Genomic DNA, 18,605 nt, shown 5'->3' with positions numbered 1-18,605 from the left:
TTTCTCTGGTTGGTTCTCAGTTATTTTACAAGCGTTCCTGGTGCATCCAGCTCTAGTCTTTTATTTGATGTTTTCTGTGCCGGTTGGCTACCTGCACTGGTGTTGACACCGTCTGCTCAGTTGCTCGTTTAACTCTAGGTTAAAAAATAAATCCTTTTTATGGGAGGATCTTTCAGTTTACCTCTCTGCTACTGCCTGACTAACATGTGCAGGTTGGTCTGAATGCTCCCCTGTTCCTATAAAGCTGTGGGCGCTGGGGTGCCAGCAGTTGCTCAGCAGTCGCGTGGTGTGAGGGAGATGTGTGCGGGGTCTCACTGAACTCGGAGAATCCTGCAGGTTTTCTGATGAGTGTCAGCCTGGAGAAGCCTTATCCCAGGACAGGAGATGGTATCTCACCCTTCCAAGCTTTCCACCTACTGCAACTGCTTCTTCCCTTGCTCTAGCTATTCTTGGCTTGTGCTTTATTCGTTAGTAACTGTTGTGATAGCGTGTTACAGCCAAGCGAGATTATAGAGATGAGCTTCACAGTGACAGCCCAATTAAAAAATAGGTAGGGATTGTTTCATTGATTTCAACTGAAGTGTTCTAAAACTTGTAATTTCACAGAAAGTCACGTCTTAAGAGTCTGATGGTTCCTGTAATCATTGACCTCGATAACACTAGTACTTAAATGGTGCTTTGATCGTTATTTTGTTGTTGTTAGCACCAGTAGAACTGGTACTGAGGAGTAGTTTTTTTCCTGTGAAATCGATCCAGCCTCTGTTTTGTTACTGTTGGTAACAGGAACAAGGGCAGACATCTGGGTGCAGGGAGGATGCCTGGTTCAGACGATGCCATGGCGGCGACTGTTACAGCAGTGCTGAATGCTTGCAGTTCAAACAAAGCTTTTCAATAAGGACTCTTATTTTAGCAGAGTTGATAAAGTATTGTCAGGTGCATAGGTAGAAGTTTTCCCTTTAAGGATCTGTAAGCAGGAAGGGGTGACGAGAAAGGATAGAACAAAAAACAGGAGACCTAAAGCATGGAAGGAATCAAGAACACTCAAGATGCTTGATGACATTCTGCGGAGAAAGCTGTTGGATTTAGCCCATTGAACAGCTGTTCAAATCGAATACCTAGGAAGCAACTATTTGCAACTCTCCTGTGTGAGCATAATTAACTCGATATAGGTATGGCTTTGTTGTGGGGTTAACTTGGGACCATATCCGTATTTAATACTGTCTACATATGGAAAAATAGAGCTTCCTCACCATGTAAGGTTGGATTAGCTTGCATGAATGGGACTTTGAGCATTGGTTCTGTTACACTTCTGTCTGGATTTTTCACTGACATGAGAGGACATAAGCAGAAATTGCAAAACTTTTCTACAAAGGGTAATTCCCCCCAGCCTGGTTGATGGAGAAAATCCCGAGCGTCTCAGCAAGCTGTGCGTGTGCACCAAGACGCATGGCCAAGCACAAAAGCGCTGAAGGCAAAGCAAAATGTGGAGCTCAGTGATGGGATCGCTAACACGCAGCAGTAACAATTACTGCTTGTCCTAGGAAGAGGCGTTTTGTCTTCTCTTGAATATGGATCTGATGTGAGACCTGGCAGGAGTACTTGCCATAAATCTCGACATCTGAAATGAACCGAGCTCAGCAAGGAGGCCAGAATAAAATCTGGTTTTGATGTTAGCTGCTCAGTCTGATTGGAAACAGGATCGTCTTGCAACTTGTGCTTTCGTTGCCTTTCTGTATGAATAGTGAAGAGCATTTATTTTGTGGCTGTATCTAATCGAAGGAGGTGAAGAAGGGTACCTCATCATCTTCAGCTGAGTGTTCTGGTACCAGAGCCGCAGAAGCTCAATGTACAGCACGCTTTGAGCTTTGCTGTCAGGTGACCGTGTGCTGAATGTGAGCAAAACTGGGATTGACTCAGCCTCGGGCTATTGTACTGAGGTCAGGCTGTTGATAGGTAACATCTTAGAAGAGAACATTGCATATAGTTTCTGGTATGAGGCTGATCTTTGAAAGCCTGAAGAGTTGTTTCCCTGGAAAAAAAGACTATGAGGTACACGCAGACCTGGCATGGCTTCAGAGGCTACTGGAGAATTCCTCTCTGGCTACTGGTAGCCACAACTGCTGCCGTATGGCTGTAAGTGCTGACTGGCAGATAACTGCGGAGCACATGGGGCTGGAGTTTTATGTAAGCCACCAAAGGTGTGTGGGAGAGAAACTGGTCTGCTAATATGCAAATGTGCATCTGGAAGCTAAGATTATACAGACCGTGGAATCTTTTTGTTTTGACCAAAATTGGAAAAAGTGCTTGCTTATTGTATTAAAAGGAAGATTTTCCTCCTTGCAGAAGTTCACAAGGCTCTCATCTAGTAATTCCCCCTGGGCAGCCTGTGCTGCAGTGGATGCCTTTCTCTTAGCTGTTCCTTCCCAGCCCTTTGCTTTTGTTGAAAACTGCTTTTCCTCTCGTTTCCTCGCATCTCCTTCCATCCTGTGACACTCAGGAATTCTTTGGTCAGGCATGAAGCCCTGCTACAAGTCAATGAGAGATGACTCCTGTAGCATGCCCTCTCTCATCCTAAGGGCCACGTCGGCGCGCCAGGATGACGTTCCTTCGAGTGAGTTACTGTTTCGTTCTGTGAACTACGATGCTCCTTAGCCAGTTGAGCAAGTTGTTGTGGGCTGGAGCATGAATGTTAGAGCTCTTGCATAAGCAGGTTAAAACAGCATGCTTCTAGATGCAATTAATATTTTGGGATTAAACATTTTAGCAGGGTGTTAAATATAAAGTAGTGACTCTCAAATCAAGCCCACTCTTCCTACGTTGCTGCTAACTGTAAGCTTGTCTCTGCTTTGGAGTTGAGTTCTTTTCTGAAGTCAGGAGCACAATTAGCAGAGTTTCTCTGTGGGTTTGCCCAGTTTAACAGGTCCGGGATATTGATTGACAGTGGGAAAGGGTGCGTCTCTTTGGCACTTTCCTTGCCTCGTCTGGCTAAGGGCAAACTGTGTTATACATGGGTGTGATATGCTCTCCTTGCATAGCACAGCAGCTTGTCACTGCTCTGTAGCTTTTGCTAGCCTACAGTAAACAGAGCTTTGTGTAAAAATGTCCCTCTTTCGCTCAGGAACGTCTGGTGAAAGTTTGTTGCAGAAGACGCGTAGTCTGATGCATCTTTAAAAAAATCAGTTCAGGTACCTAAATCATCATAGAAAGATGTGTTTTCCAAGTAAGATACGCTTTTCTTCCTCTTTTTTAGGGGGATCCCCCGCTATTTGTGTTTCCATGCGTATTCCTCGTCCCAGCTTGAGCTGATGGCACTGTTCGCTGCCAGCTGCCTGCCTCAGAGCCACTTTCCCAGCGCTGAGTGGAGATGCTAATGCTGCTAGGTGGGGACTCAGTGACTCAGGCTTGTTTCTTGGTGCTGATGCGATCTCCTGGTCCTCTGAACCTGGACTGCATTTCGGTCCCCTTGGTGAGCTCTGGGCAGCACTGAGGAGGTGGCTGGAGATTTTGGAGAGTGGGCAGGAAGCGTAAAAGGGAAGTAATGCAATAAAGGAGTACAGCTTCTAGCTCGGGGAGTTTCTAAAGGGATTTGCCAAAATATGGGTACAGAACACTGATAATTTTTTCATCTGTTGCTCTTTCATGGCTCTTAAGGTCTTGCTAGAAACCATACAAAAAACAATTCAGGCTTTCAGTAATGGCTGGCTGACTTAAGTCATTAACCATAACTACTTGTTATTAGTAGGAACACAGCCACCTTGTGGTTTGCCAGCTCTGCAGCTCACACCTTTGCAGAGGAGCTGTGAGAGCTGTGTTCCCTCAAGCACCTGTCCAGCCCCTTGGTTTGAATCAAGGGCCCAAGGCCCTCTGCTCTGTTGCTTTGAGAGTCCCGTCGGTGCTCCTGGTCCCTCTCTTCCCCTTGGGACACCAAGCCTTCTGCCCCCCTCCCTGCCTTGTGTGCGTGCACCTTCCCATGGCTTACTGTGGGATGTCTCTGCTGATTCTTCACCGCTCCTCAAACGTTCTGGCTCCCACTGTGCATATGTTAATTGTGCACAGAGTAGCTGCTAAATTACTTTAACTTCTGGCCCAATGAATTAAAGAAACAGACCGGAGTGTCCAGTAGCTGCTTCACGAACAGCTGAGCTGCCTGGGCACTGGAAACTTGTGAAAGGTGGCCAGGGCAGGCAGGAGCACTTTTCCCAAGGTAAGTTGTCAGGTTGAGACCCAAGCCTTTGCTCTTGAGTCGGTAGAGCTTAGCACTGCTGCAGGGGACAGATAGGACAAAGGATTTCCTGAGCTGCACACAATAGGAGGCTGTAGCCAGGTACCCACTGGGTGATTGCTAGATCGCAAGCCAGGCCGCCTAATTTGTGCTGCATGGATCCTGCTGCTGTTGGGAGAGGCAAGGCAGGGAGGTATGCTGAAAGGCTTGTGCTTCTCCCTGCACATTGAACTGCAGGTGCAAGATTTCCTTCCCCTGCCCCCACTTTGGGCAGGGAAGTTAGGTTTGATATTTTACAGAAGCAGGTTAATAATTAATGGAGCTGCCCTGCAGGCAGCACTACACCCTTTCTGCCGTACCCATGGAGTGAGCTGAAAATGCAATTCTTTCTCTTCGTAGCTCAGTAGCCAGAGGGTTACCTGGGGTGAAAACTGATACCGGTCAGTAATGCTGCGAGCCTGGGAGCTTGCCTTTCGATGGGGTCGGTCTAAATGTTTAAGCAACTGCTGCAGTTTTGCTTTCCTCTTTGAATAAGGCCAGCTGAAATGATCACAAAATGGCAGAGTGTAAAAAGTCTCCTAAAATCCCCTCGGATTACCTGTTCTGGTCTGCCTCCACGGTGTGAGGGTGGCGCTGTGTAAGGAAGTCCTGCCACTAGAGATGAGGTGGTGCGGTGGTGTCAGGTGTTAGTTACCCTATAGCTGTGTTGTCTCCTCCTGCTCTGTCTTATTTGTGTTACCTGCTAAACCAAAACAAATAACCTCCTTCTGCTTGCTTCTCTTCTCAAGCTGCTTTTGTTTATATGGCTGTGCTTTTTTTTTTCTCGTTAGGATTTTTGGTGCCAAGATATTACAGCGGGGAAAATGAGAAGGTTCTTAAGACCCGGACATGATCCAGTAAGAGAGAGGCTCAAGCGCGACCTTTTCCAGTTTAACAAGGTACAGTGCTATCCTCGAACTTCAAGGGATGCGTGTATGAGGCAAATCTACCCAGAGCCACTGCACAGTGCGCAGGGAAGGAAAAACTACTTGAGTGTGGGTGGAAAGGTTAAATTTAGGAGAGGTGGTTTGTTCTAGCTTTCAGTACTGTATTTTTTTCCCCCCTCTGTTCCTGAGTAGTTTTCTTTAAGCTCATGAACATATTCTTAATTCTGGCTTTCATTTTTTTAAAAAAAGGATATTGTCATGCTGTTGAGTGGCACTTGCCAAAAGAGGAGACCTTTGTGCCACCTTTGTGTACTCTAAATGTTGTGCACTTCATCCTGCTATGTGCTGTGACTACGTATGTTATAGGTAGTCCTTGCAGATCACCGTGAAAGTCAATATTTTTCTCAAGGTACACATATAAGACGCAGTTTGTGATGCAACTGAAGCCAGAGTTCTTTAATCATGATTATACTTGGGGTTTATAAGTACACTCTGTTTTCAAATGTGAATTTAAGTCTGATAGAGATGTGGGAACACTTAAGGCAGCATAATGGCCATTAATAGCGAACTCGCTATTATCTTAGTCTGATTCTGTATCTGTTTTTTTTTGCCTTCTTTCTGTGAAGAGGAAACAACAATGGTTGTGCTAGCTATCCAGCACTCCGCGTGTTTTCTTTTGAGCCCTGGCCAGGAGCTTAGTGCTTTCATCTTTGTAAATGCTTAATATTAATTCATTGTTAGGCTAATGGCTACTTACCAAAAGCTTCATTGGGTATCAGGAATATATTTGTAGGTTTTGTATTTCCGAAGTTTAAATGGAATTTTGCTGAAAAATATAATGGATAAATGAAGTCAGCCTAGGAAATAATCTCCTTGATTCATTAAAATCCTAGTGCAGCTATATACTTCGGATATTTGAGATTAATTATTTGATGTAACTTGGTACTAAAATTCCTAGCATTGATTCCAAGCACACCCGTCTCCAGCTGGGGAGACGAAAGGAACTCAGGACTGCTTCAGACCTGTTTTCTGCTCCTCACCATGAGGGAATGCTTGTGCAGAGGCAGCAGAAATGTTGGTGAATGAAAAATCGGTATTGAGTTGCTAACATCTAGTTGAATACAATGTCAGCTTTGGAAGACATCCCAGGGATAGGTCAGAATAAAATCATATATGCCTTGAAAAAAGCCTTTGCTCTTTCGGGGATGTCTCTTCCTTGAATGAGCCTTTCTCTTATGAGAATGTTTGGCTAAGCTTTACCTCCCAGAGACGGACTAATTTGGGTGATGCAAAACAGCGTTGAAAGAAATAGCTTTTGCAGCAGAGGGAAACTTCCAAACATTAGAACTCAGCATCAGGATTTGTGACTCCATTTGATTCAGTCCTGAAGGTAAAAATGGCGTCCTGTTTCTCAGGAGGTGACTACTTTGGACACTTGCTAGTGATGTACTCTCATTAACAGCTTGGTGATTAAAGGCTTTGAGAAACACATTTGCACTTTTAAGCCAAACTAACTTGTTCTTTTCTACCAAGAATTGGAAAGAGAATGAACCAATGGTTTTACATTACACCAGAACCCTTTACATCATACCTTTTTCTTACATAAAGTTTTTTCAAGTCTTGCGTCCAATTCCAGTATTTCTAGAGATAATGGATCCTTTGAAAGTCTACCCTTTGATACAACAAGCAGCTACTCACAGCTAGGTAGACTGAGAAAACCTGGGAAAGTCGGGTTTCTATTCTGACCTGTTGAAGGCTGTGGCTTCAAGGAGACAAAAATCCTAGAGTACTTTCTGTGCCAACACTGTCCTTGTCTAATGTGCTAGTAAAAACAGTGTGCTGGTGAGCAAGTTTTTTAACGTTTATTTGAGGCCTTTGAAACAATTTTGCTTAAGAACCTGCTTGGGAAATATTTTGTGGGACTATGATGTTGCTGATTAGAGAAGTTGCATGGCACACTTGCACCTTGTCAGTCTGACTACCTGTGATGCTGGCAGGGACTCCATGGAAGGTTGCTACCTGTAAAGTACCAGGGGTTCCCCCACCTAATTTTGTTGCTTCTACAAGTTCAGTATGACTGCGTAATGCCATGTGAATTTGGCATTAATATAATGGACTGTGTTTGGCCATCCTGACCTAGTGATGGACTTAAATTAAAAAAAAGTGTTTGATTAATCTGGGGGTGGCAGTGGGTTTCTTTGGTTTATTCCCTCAAGTTTCAATAGCTGCAATCTTTTCATTGCTTCCTTCTCACATCTCTATTACATATAGGAGGCGGGCCAGATGGTTCTAAAGAACTGACTGATCACTGGGCTAGCTCTTCAGATTCTCCACAAGATTGTGTTTGTTTCAACAAACACCTTCCTAAATTCTGCTAGTCACTTAGCTTTGCATATGTTTCTCTGTATGACTAAGAACTTCCCCTACTTGTGTGTACCTGTTGGAAGAATCTGTTTTTAGCTCAGTGGATAGAATGAAGAATAAGGTATGTGTACTTGGCAGTCTCCTTCTTGAAGTTTATCCTGCTTTTGGAAGTAGTATTTGGATGCCTTTGGCTCAGTGCAAGCCCTGCAGAACAGACATGTTCAGGCTGGCACTGTCAGACTAGATGATGGGTAACACACAGGTGAACCAGCCTGTCTTACGGCTGAATGTTACCAAACTGGGAACATTGTGTTTAATTTATGGTTTTGTTTTTTCCCCTCTTTTCAGTCTTCCTAACTCTTTGCTAATGGCATGATGGATAGCTTACCTTAAATACTGAATTAGTGTCTATGCAAAGTAGATTTAACACATGCTGGCTTCATTGTTTCTTCAAAAGGCACGTTAACAAAGGTACGGGGTTTGTATTGCCTGTGGTTGGTTTGTCTCTGCTTTGTCATAAAACAATCTGAGAGGAGAAGTGGTGAGAAATGAAAGGAGGAAGAGAGCACTGAATTTCATCAGCACAGCTTTAGTGTGGGCTAGGAACAACTGTTAAGTTTGGCCACATTTTTCCTGCAGTAACTATGACTGACACGAAGCTTTTCTGTTATTTAATGCTGCTGACATGGGGCTTGCTTTTACCGAGTCTGACAAATCTGTAGTTTGAGGAAAATGAAAATGAAAGCTCCTACCTTTCCTCAAAGAAACAAAGGCTCCTTTGAGCAGGAGGGCACGCTTTGCCACTCCAATCTCTCGTTTCAGCTCTGCTGAAAGGCTCCATTGTAACCTCCCTGCCTGCTCCCCCCCCTCGCTGGGTTTACCTGCTGAGCAGGTGAAAGGCTCGGCTGATGAAAGCTGAGCGAGAGGGGAGGAAATGAGGCCAGCGAACAGCTGACTCGATGTGATTTAGCAAAGAAAAAAACTGGGTCCTGGATGTAAATAAGTGCAAGGAAAAGCTCTGGGTAATAAGTACAGTGACTGTGAATGCCTGGCCCTGGTGGTGTCATACAGCCAAAAAGCCACCCCGGTGCCCTTCTTGCCCTGCTGTTGGATGTGAAAACAAACGACGTAAGAGGGAGATATCTTCCCTTCTGTCTCATGGGCATCTTGGTTGAAGATTCGAGGCTATCAGAAACCATTAGTATGCTTATTTTACTGCACAAGCAGTTGTGTAACAGGCTGGGGTTGTTACTGATCCTCTCTTCTTGTGCTCTTCCTGCATGTGTACTGTTTTCTGCAGTGGCCATCTGTTACTAGCGGTGTACTCCTGGTTGTAAGAGGTAGTGCAGCGTTTGCAAATTTGTCCATGGGGTCTGGAGGAGGGGTACATCAAATTTTCTTTTAAAAAATAATCTGGACATAAAATTGCCATCCTATCAGTAGGACTGAATGGTTATGCAGTTCTATGTCAAGCAGTTTGTAGGTCTATTTAAAAGTTAAAGCTTACACTGACGTGTGTAATGTGTTTCTATCTTGGCTTTGAAGTGTTGATCTGCAATTAGGCTAATATTAAGGCTGGTATTGACAGCTTCCTAACATGCAGTATGGCATTGTATAAGTCATCGTTTTCTATTATGAGAATTACAGCTACACCCTTATGTTCCTGGCTGGAAGAAATCTGAGACTCAATGCAGTTTCTAATCGATGTTTCATTGAAAATGACACCTAGTGCTGCGGGTGATGTGACAGCACAGCGACTGCAAACAGGTTGAAAGGAAAGCTAACAGTGGAATTACACTGGTCTCTCCCTAAAAAGTTCCTCATTCTCTTTGGGAGAGCGTAGAACGGTGTGTATTGGTGTGTACATCAATTACATGTCTCATTTGTTGTTAGAGTAACATTATCTTGACTTCTTCCCAGAATTATATACCATACTCCAACAACTTTTGCCAACCAGAAAAGTTTTCTTTGTTGTCTCAGTAGCTGTCATGGCAAATGGAAATTCTTCTCTGTCGGTGTTTGGTTAGGAAGCTGTCCTGTTTCAGTTCTGAATCCACAGATATAGTTCCTAATTTCATACAGTTTCTTCTAGGAAATTTTGTATGACAAGCCAAGCAGAGGTTGGTTAGCAACAACTTTCAGTGGGACATCTAGAAGATTGACTTCTTAAAATTTGTTTTAATAGTACTAATGTAACACTTAAATTACCTTCTTGGAATAGAAATTAGTAAGGCAGGAGATTAAGCTATCATAAAGGGAAATAAACTCTTGGAGCCAGTAGCGCTAGTGCTAATTTATTGTGTATAAAAGTTAACATTTAGTAGCTGCCCCTTTGCCAAGCCTTGTGAGTTGGTGAGGCCAAACATGAGAAATGCTCCAATCTTTCCAATTTTGTGTGTTCCGAAATAGCTCATCGCTTCCTAATATGACCTTCAATTAGGTTAACTGATGATTTAGAGGAAGGAGGTCTGTTTTTACAACTCGCCAATTACAATCAAATGGTCAAAACTGAAGTAGTCTGGGAGACCAGAGCCGGCTGTATCCTCCTGTGCCTTTGAGCAGGAGCTGTTAAAGGGCATTACGCTTTGTAGCAGCCTTTCAGCTGGGAGCACCTCAGGCTAATGGCATGACCACACAAATGAAAGCAGCTTTATTTGATTCCTCCTGCGGAGGATTAAATTGGGAAATCACTATGCAGGAAATAAAGTCCAGGTGTTACTTTTAGGTTGAATAAAGCATAAAGCCAAGCAATGTGGTAGCCCTGTCTCAAAGAGATGATGGAATTGAGGATGGGGGTGAGGCACAAGCATCTGCTTCTGTAGATGAAGGGGTCCTCTGCTTATCCATTTCTTGTATGAGTGGTCCTCAGCCTGGTTTGTAGCAAATTCCTCTCTGTAGCTGCCCAGTTTGCCTTAGAAGAACATCTTTTTCGGAAGATGGGACTGTAGGGATAATGGAATATTTTCCAGGAAGTAGCCCTGGTAATCTTTGGGCATGCAAATCCCTCCTTATGTGGCCATAGGTTCTTGAATGCTCACACATGCTTCCTCTGAACAGTGACGACAGCTGTACGTTAGCATTTCCAGGCGCCTGACTGAGCTATTTTATGAATAGCTTGGCTGCAACCTGTAAGTATGGCAAAACATTTTGCCATAGTGTGTAAATGTATCGACTCTGTATGGTATATACAGCATGTTCCAAATCTTGTTCTTGGTGCAGTGTAAACTGTACTTTAGGGAAGTCACTGAGACCAAACAACGTACTGTTCCTCATGATAGTTACTGACATCTTTTTTATTATTATTACCAAATGGCTTTGAATTTCTCTCAGATGCTCTAGCAGGCTTCTGCTCTCATTGAAGTCTGATGTTCCTTGTGCTAGCTTTCGAAAATGAATATCAGTTACAGGAGTTTTCCTGACTTCCCCCACATCTACTTAGATTTCTCGGTGAGCACACATGTTCATTCAGTGCTTCTTCATAGCTTTCAGTTGACAAGAGATGGTCATGAAGACTGATTTATGTGGAATTTAACAGATTAAGCTGACTTTACAATAAGCAGTAATTGTATCAGACTTTGAAATTGTGCTGAGCAGGTGGCTTACAGAAATAAAGTTGATGTGGAGCGATAGAGTGTATCGTGTTGACTGAGTAAGCAGTGCTTGTGCAGAATTATTTATAATCTTAACACAAAGAGCTGTTTGGGTTATTGTTTTCAGAATATTGCTTTTTCATTTCTGTTATATTTCTGCATATCTTGGCTGTGCAGCAAGGGGTTCTTGGAACAGATTTGTCTTGAGGCTATTGTGCAGCAAATCTAACTTCTGTTTTAATACTTTTCAACAGAAAAAAAAGCTACTGTTAAGTACTGTATTTCAAACTGCTGTGTCATACTTAATTTTTTAATCTGTATAAAACAATGCTCATGAAATGTGCTATTGATCATGACTTTTCTTTCTCTCTACTAGACTGTGGAACATGGATTTCCCCATCAGCCCAGCGCATTGGGCTATAGCCCGTTTCTCCATCTTATGGCCATCGGAACGCGATCGGGAGCCATCAAACTGTATTCTTTTGAACAACTCTGGCTAGATTTCTCTGACAGCATGAGAATATGCAACTGTGAAGACACTAAAAGTTAAACTAAGTATACATTTGCAAGCAAGGGTTACAGAACAATTTGCCTAGGTTTAAAGTGATTTTGGTTTGCTCAGAATGAGTTCATCTTGCCAAGAGCTGACCTATAGCTCAAACAGAAGCTGAGCTTGGTGCTGATATTAGACAAGACTCTGCTCTTGTTACACAGAAGGTCAGACTAGATCTGGCCTAAGTTTAGCAATTCTTCATGTTGTAAATTCCAGTGTTGTTTAAATATTTGGGTTCCTTTTTCTTTTTTTAAGCAATTGTATTTCAAAGGTTAAAATTGAAGTCAGAAATGCTTTCAGCTTCCTGGGTTTGTGACCATCCAGACATTAAAGACCTAAACACCGAGGGTGGTGACTTTTAGCTGAAACAGAGAGGCCAGGCTGAATGCTGTGTGTACGCAAGGCACCGAGGTGATTCCCGTGGCCCAGTGCCAGCCGGGCGTGCTGTGCAGCAGGCGTATATCACTCACTCAGCCCAGAAAGGAAAAGCTGGGGCTCTGCCTGCTTAATCATTGCTGGTGCTGTTTGCCTTCCGAGGCTGGACTCTACTTGCAAGCAGTAGCCATCTGTCTCTTGGTTACAAATTAGTTAAGCAGGATTGTAGTGTCTGGGAAACCACTAAACATCCCTTTGGGGGGCGGGAGGGGGCAACAGTCCAGACACTTCTGCATGTGCACAAAGGATGAAATAAATAAGTTCTCCTGCAGTGTGCATTACCTTCCATAAGCACATACGATTCAAGTGATTTGCATTGTTAGTTTTTTTTCAGTCCAGACCATTAACAGTACAAGATGGTTTCATACTAATCTCTCTTCATCTTGCTAGCTAGCAAGCTTCTTATCAATTAATTGTAGCCGTGGGTCATCTTAAATACTCGAGATCCTCAACCAGCCCTTCAGATATGGTGCTCCTGGGGTGGAGTTCATGGGTTTACATGAAGAAAACAACACTGTAATGCAGATTCACTTTATACCTGATCAGGTGAGTGTATTTTCAGTACCTCTGTGACTTACGTAGATCTCTGTTAAACATATGTTGAGTCTGTTCCAGGTAACTGGTCTCCTATAATCAAGTTTATTCAAGTGCTACTGGTTGGGAATGCTTATCCCAATATTTTGTCCTCTCCACAGCATTTGTTGCTGCGGAGATGCTTGGTAAAACTCAGACTAGTTTTATTGCTTGTAACTTAGTCATTTATCTCAAGTAATGTGGTAGGAGTGATGTTAAGGCCAGAGTAGTTCAGACAGTCTGTTGCAGAGGTGAGAACTTCCTTTTCCTTTCGCAACCCCTGTTCTTTTAGTGGGACTGGGTGGTGTTTTGCAGAACAGATAGTACAGTAACTGATTTAACTTTTTTCAGGAGTTCAAAACAGAAGTGCTAATCTAGCCTCCTCTTAACGCTTGCTGCCTGTATGTGTTTCTGGTTATTGAATCTTGCTTTTGGGGGCTGCTGCTATTGCCACTAACTAAAAAGAGGAAGGCAGAATTTCCAAATGGCTGGTGGTTGTCTAACCGCTTTTCCCTTCACTCGACTGACAGACTGGTATCTTGGCTGTGTATTTTATTGCCTGATGTATTGCCCAGTATAGCAAGTGGCTTTTTTTTTTTTTGAGAGAGAGAGTTTTAATTCTTGAGGCAGTTTTGGGTGTCTGTTTGCTTAACTAATGGTATAAACTGAAACTCCCATGGGGAGTGTTGCACCAGGTGTGGCTTCAGCAGGCAAAATGCTTCAGTTTGAGCATACAGCCAGCAGGGCTGGGCTCATAAAAGGACTCTGACACAACCCTCCAGAATGAGGTTGGACATGAAGAATGCAAGGAGTGCGGTGTAGTAGACTGTATCAGCCCCACCCAAAGCCGGGGTGTGTTGCAGCAAACCATGCTGAGAGAGGTGGTGGTGAACTAACACCTTGGAGCTGCCTTGCTGAGCTTTACAGCATAGGCTAATCTTTTTTCCAAAGATCTAACTTCTTGTATGCCCCCTCAGTGATAACCTGTGCCTTTGTCCTGTATAAGAGGGTTTTCAACCTTTAGGTTACTCCTTGTCTTCCTCTAACCACTAAGCCCTTAGCTGTTAGCCAGCAGAGCTGCTGCAGCACAGCTGGATGCAACTCTATATACCTACTGCCACAGACTCCAGTTCTGCTTTAGCAGAGAAGTATGAACAGCAGCAACTTTATTGCTAGATTTATGGATTAGATTATATTATAGATTATATGCTAGATTTATACTTAATGTTGTGATTGTGAAAAAAGATGTTGTGTGGTATTTTAGTGCCAGCTGGTGACGTTACTAGATGATAACAGCTTGCATCTCTGGAGCCTGAAGCAGCACAGTGGAGCATCTGAGCTGCGGGAGGAGCACCGCTTCACACTGAAAGGGCCACCTGGGTAATCTGCAGGAGTGGTTTTGAGCTATTTTTTGGATAAGCAAGGAGGAAGATTATGCTATTATTCTGTCTAGAGCTTGTCTTGATCTTACAGACTCTGATTCCTATGAATCTATTAAAGGAGCATCCACAGAAACCAGCAGGAGTTGGCTGGGGGCTTAGGAGACCACCTTTTAAGATTGTTGTAGCAAAGTATAGTGTGACTTTAAACTTAAAAATATAACATAAAATGTCGTACATCCACTTCTGTGTGTACAGGAGCTGTATATCTTAAGGTTAAGCAAATCGATGCATCCCTTAAGTCAGAATTTGAAATACTGGTATAATTTTAGTTTCACTTGATCTTGCCAGTTTTGGGTGAGTTATTTTAAGCTCCCGTGGGGTCAGCTTAATAAGAGACTGCTGTAAAAAGGCATCTGGGTCTTCGTCCATGCACTTGTCAAAAGTCTTTTGAAATAATTTATCCCAATGCTAGTGTTTTCTTCCTCCAATATAATCATACCTGGCTCAAAATCTGTGCCTGTAATACAGATGATGCTTGTAACTGTCCTGTTGACTTGTTAGTTCTCTCAAGTTCAGTAGATAGTCCTCTTGCCTGCAGTTAACTAACTCTCTGCATCCCCAGGTCTCCACCAAGTGCCACACAGATAACAGCTGTCCTTCCCCATTCCTCGCGGGAAGTCCTGTATCTTGGCACAGAGAGCGGCAACATTTTTGTGGTGGAGCTTCCATCATTCAGAGTGCTCGAGGACAGGACCATAACCTCTGAGGCTGCGCTGCAGCGGTGAGTGAGCAAACAGGCGCTGCCATGTGGAAGTGGAATCCCATGAGCAGAGATCCTTTGTTCAGATGTCACCCCAAATTGTGTATTGGGGCCTCACTATTGTGTTACTCATTATCCAGATCTGCAGGGCTTCTGTGAAACTCACTTTTGGTCCTGGTGTGTGTTAAGTGACAGTTTCTGTCCTTGTCAGCCCAGTACTGTCACTGTGGTGGTGCTGAGTGTGAGCAGAACCATGCAGGAGACACCGGGAGCAAATCTGCAGCCTTGAGCCCTGTCAGTTGTGTAACAATAGCTGCAAATGTATACACATTAGCTAATTGCATTAACTGGATCTACCCATTTACTTTTTTGACCATAGTGCTGCTTTGTGCAAATGAGGATTTTTGTCACTCTGGAGATTTAACCACTGCTGAAAGCTGTCCTACTTCATGTCATTGTTGCTTCCTACTGATACTTCCATATTACTTCTGCTTGGTAGGGGTTACAAGAGAATAGGGCAGGCAATTCAGTCTTTACACGCCCAGGATCCAGTCCTGGAATTCATTGTGAGCTTTGAGTTTTCTATAAGAAAATGGGGCTGGGTGCAAGGTCTGGAGTGGTGGCTCACGTTAGGTTTTTCTGCTTCTTGACAGATTGTGAAAATGTACTTTATTCTCGTTGTTGCTTAATTTTTTTATACCTTAACTGTTGCTATAGTTATGTGGGCTTGTACCTAGAATAAACTTTTCTCTCTTTTCTATTCTGCTTTTGAAGGGTACCCGAAGATTACTGTAACAGACGATCATGTGAATTGGTGGAAGCCCTTCGGGAGCATCCTAAGAACCCTGACCAGATCCTGATTGGATACAGCAGGGGATTGATTGTCCTCTGGGACCTGCAAAATAACAAAGTGACACACCATTTCCTTGGCAGCCAGGTATTAGCTCAGTCTGAAGTCAGTTCATCGGGCAGGAAGAGCTCTCCCCACTTGGAAGACAAGTGGGTACAGGGAGAGCCAGACAAAGCTTCTTAACTAAGAATGCATCATTGTCTCCTCCTCTTCAGCAACTGGAGAACCTCTACTGGCAGAGGGATGGCAGTAAATTCATTAGTTGTCACTATGATGGAAGTTACACCCAGTGGCCAGTATCCAGTGACAACAGGCAGCCTGAGCCTCTGGAAAACGTTGTGCCTTATGGTCAGTAAGTGAGGTTTAGTTGCTGCATGTTCATCTAAACTCCAACTCGTTTTGAGTTTTTGTGAGATATTCACAGTGGTTCTCCTCAGTGTTTAATCCTGACGGCAAAATGCTGAACTGCCTTTTGAATGGGTGTTGAGTATATACTAAGGGGTTTCAGTCCAGTTTTTCCTTGGATTTTAAACTCCTTTACATCATCGAATCAGTCTTGAACAGGAAGAACAAATTTGTGTCCCTTATGAATGAGGGTGTTGGTGATTCAGCTCATTGGTGTAGTTCAAGTGTCCTGTTCAGCAGGAGTTGCTTGGATCTTCTGTAATTAATAGTGAGCTAAGTGTACTTTTTGTTGACCTGAGCAGTGATGAAATGATGCCTCTGATTTGCTGAAACACATCAAATGGGGATGACCTCATCTTTCAAGCATATAGAAGCTTCTAAAGCTCTGTCACCTTTTACATTCATTTCAGGAATGTCTGTGTTTTTAAACAATCCTTCCTAATTAATCAGCTTCTACAAAAGCGCTTCCACTCCCTGTCAGCCATCAGCAACATAATTCAAAAGTTCCCCTGAGTGTAAGCATTGCTTTGCTGAGGAGGACTGTGGTCAGCACGTCCCAGAAGACTTGTCTGATGTGGCTTGGTCTGGGGAGGTGGTGCTGGTGGTGTTTACTGGTCCAGGTGACTCTCCTTTTTCTTGGGCGCTGAGGTGACCTTGGTAAAGCAGGATAAAGAACTTCTTATGTAAAGGTGCACTTCTTGAATTACGGTAACTAACTCTGTTCTCTTAGGTCCTTTTCCCTGCAAGGCCATCTCCAAGATCTACTGGCAGACAACAAAGAATGGGTAAGGTCGTGGTGTATCCCTTCACCTTGTGGTGTTGGCAAGAAGCACTTACAGAGTGCAGTGTGTAGTGCTCTAAGAGCCGTTTAGAGTAACTTTCTAATATTTTTTTGGTAATGTCTTTTAAATTGTGCTTGCTCCTTACTTCAGCATATGCCACTGTCTTTCTCTTCAGACTTCCTTACATTATATTCCAAGGAGGGATGCCCCGGGCTAGCTATGGTGACCGGCACAGTATCTCTGTTGTCCACGGCAGCCAGCAAACAGCCTTTGACTTCACATCGCGGGTGATAGACTTCTTTATCATCTTCAGTTCAGAGCCTACTGCAGGTGCGTGATGACAGGGCATTACTGAAGAATTAAATAGCCGTACACTCGTCTAGAAATCTTGGTATGAGCAACATGTGAAATGTGAAGGAATTGAGTTGTCTGGGGGCTTTTTGAGACTTAAACAGAGACTTTGCCATTTAAAAATGAAGTGTAAAGTACGGGCAGAAAGAATGGTCTGATTGCAAATGCCATACGTTCCTCAAAAAAAATTAAGCTGCTCGTTAATGAGAAAAGGTCTCTTAAGCTCATGTTTGTAGAAGCTGGACACTGGACATAACCAGGTTATGAAATCAGGATCTGAATATTGCTGTTCAGAAACAGCACTTCAAAGGAGGCAATAATTAAAAACAGAATTCACTCCCACTGAGACAGTGTTTCTTTTAATTACTACCTGGATTTATGACTAGGGCTCTGGGTAATAAATCAGAGGGTGACACAGAACCAAGGGTCAGTATACAGAGAACTTACTTTACTCACTGCTGGTGAACCTGAATGTAAACAGTTCTAATACTGAATAGCACTCATCCTGCAACATGCTTAGATTTTGTCAGATTTTTACTTCTACTTTGTTGCCTTTGCTTCCACTATACTTTTTTTTTTAATGGAATTGTCAGGAATTTCTCCAAGGACTCTTCCTCTCATGCCGGTGTAGTTTTTGCTTCTGGTTAATTTGAAGTAACTGACTATAAAATTGCTATTTCAAGCTCCACAAATGTGCAGTATTAGAAGTTGCGTCTAGACTTCCGCAGTTTGGTCTGAGCCCTTTTAGGAGCATGTAGGCAAATCTTCTGTGTTAGTGAATCTTCCCAGGTTTTCTGGTTTGCCTAGTCGAGTAGTTTCCAAGCCTATTTGTCTTGCATACTCCAAGCGGTGGTGGTGACAGCTCCCAGCTACACGCTGTGCAGCAGTAGGCATTCAAATGTGTAGATGCAGGTTGGCTCCCTCTGGCCTATTGTACAGAGCAGACCACAGATCCCGTGGAGGAATGTCTTGGGAATGCAGGCATAAAGAAACAGCTTTGGTTGTGTTTTTTTTTGGGGGTGGGGTGGGGGTGGTTCTTCCCTACTGGTCTTTAACAGACCTTCTCAGGTCACTGAAAAAGCAGTAACAAAACAGGCAGACAGTAACTGAGATGAAGGGCCTATGTATGTTTGTTATTATAGACTTTACCTACACAAGGCTGCTTTTTATAAACATCTTCCAAATGTGCTGAACCTGTAAGTCTAAACCTTCAAGCTTAATAATGCCATTAATCTTGAGGTGCTGTTTAGCTTCTTACCATTAAAGAAACTGGTCACTTTTACTTTCTATGAAGTTGTCAGAAATGAGATTCAAGATGTTAGAACAGAAGTCTTAAAGATGAAAGAAAGCTGAAATTTTTTTAGTTAAGGGATTGACTTCTATTCATGTGCAGGAACTGAATTTTAAGACCG

The 18,605-nt window shown here is 43.3% G+C and overlaps 1 protein-coding gene across 6 annotated transcripts in view; it reads left to right on the top strand.

Moving 5' to 3' along the window:
• Positions 1 to 18,605, top strand: part of LLGL2 (LLGL scribble cell polarity complex component 2) — a 33,787-nt gene that overhangs the window by 2,419 nt on the left and 12,763 nt on the right. For all 6 annotated transcript variants that reach the window (XM_048064203.2, XM_048064202.2, XM_048064201.2 and 3 more), the window contains exons 2-10: positions 5,053 to 5,160; positions 11,479 to 11,576; positions 12,555 to 12,636; positions 13,928 to 14,043; positions 14,668 to 14,826; positions 15,580 to 15,742; positions 15,871 to 16,003; positions 16,791 to 16,845; positions 17,018 to 17,172. In XM_048064203.2, coding sequence (XP_047920160.2) covers positions 5,086 to 5,160; positions 11,479 to 11,576; positions 12,555 to 12,636; positions 13,928 to 14,043; positions 14,668 to 14,826; positions 15,580 to 15,742; positions 15,871 to 16,003; positions 16,791 to 16,845; positions 17,018 to 17,172 — 1,036 coding nt within the window. In that variant the 5' untranslated portion in view covers positions 5,053 to 5,085. The remainder of the gene's footprint in view (positions 1 to 5,052; positions 5,161 to 11,478; positions 11,577 to 12,554; positions 12,637 to 13,927; positions 14,044 to 14,667; positions 14,827 to 15,579; positions 15,743 to 15,870; positions 16,004 to 16,790; positions 16,846 to 17,017; positions 17,173 to 18,605) is intronic.

Source organism: Anser cygnoides, chromosome 19 (genome assembly GCF_040182565.1).
Source record: "Anser cygnoides isolate HZ-2024a breed goose chromosome 19, Taihu_goose_T2T_genome, whole genome shotgun sequence".
NCBI lineage: Eukaryota > Metazoa > Chordata > Aves > Anseriformes > Anatidae > Anser > Anser cygnoides.
Note: the sequence above shows the minus strand (reverse complement) of the source record. Positions and strands in the feature narration are given on the sequence as shown.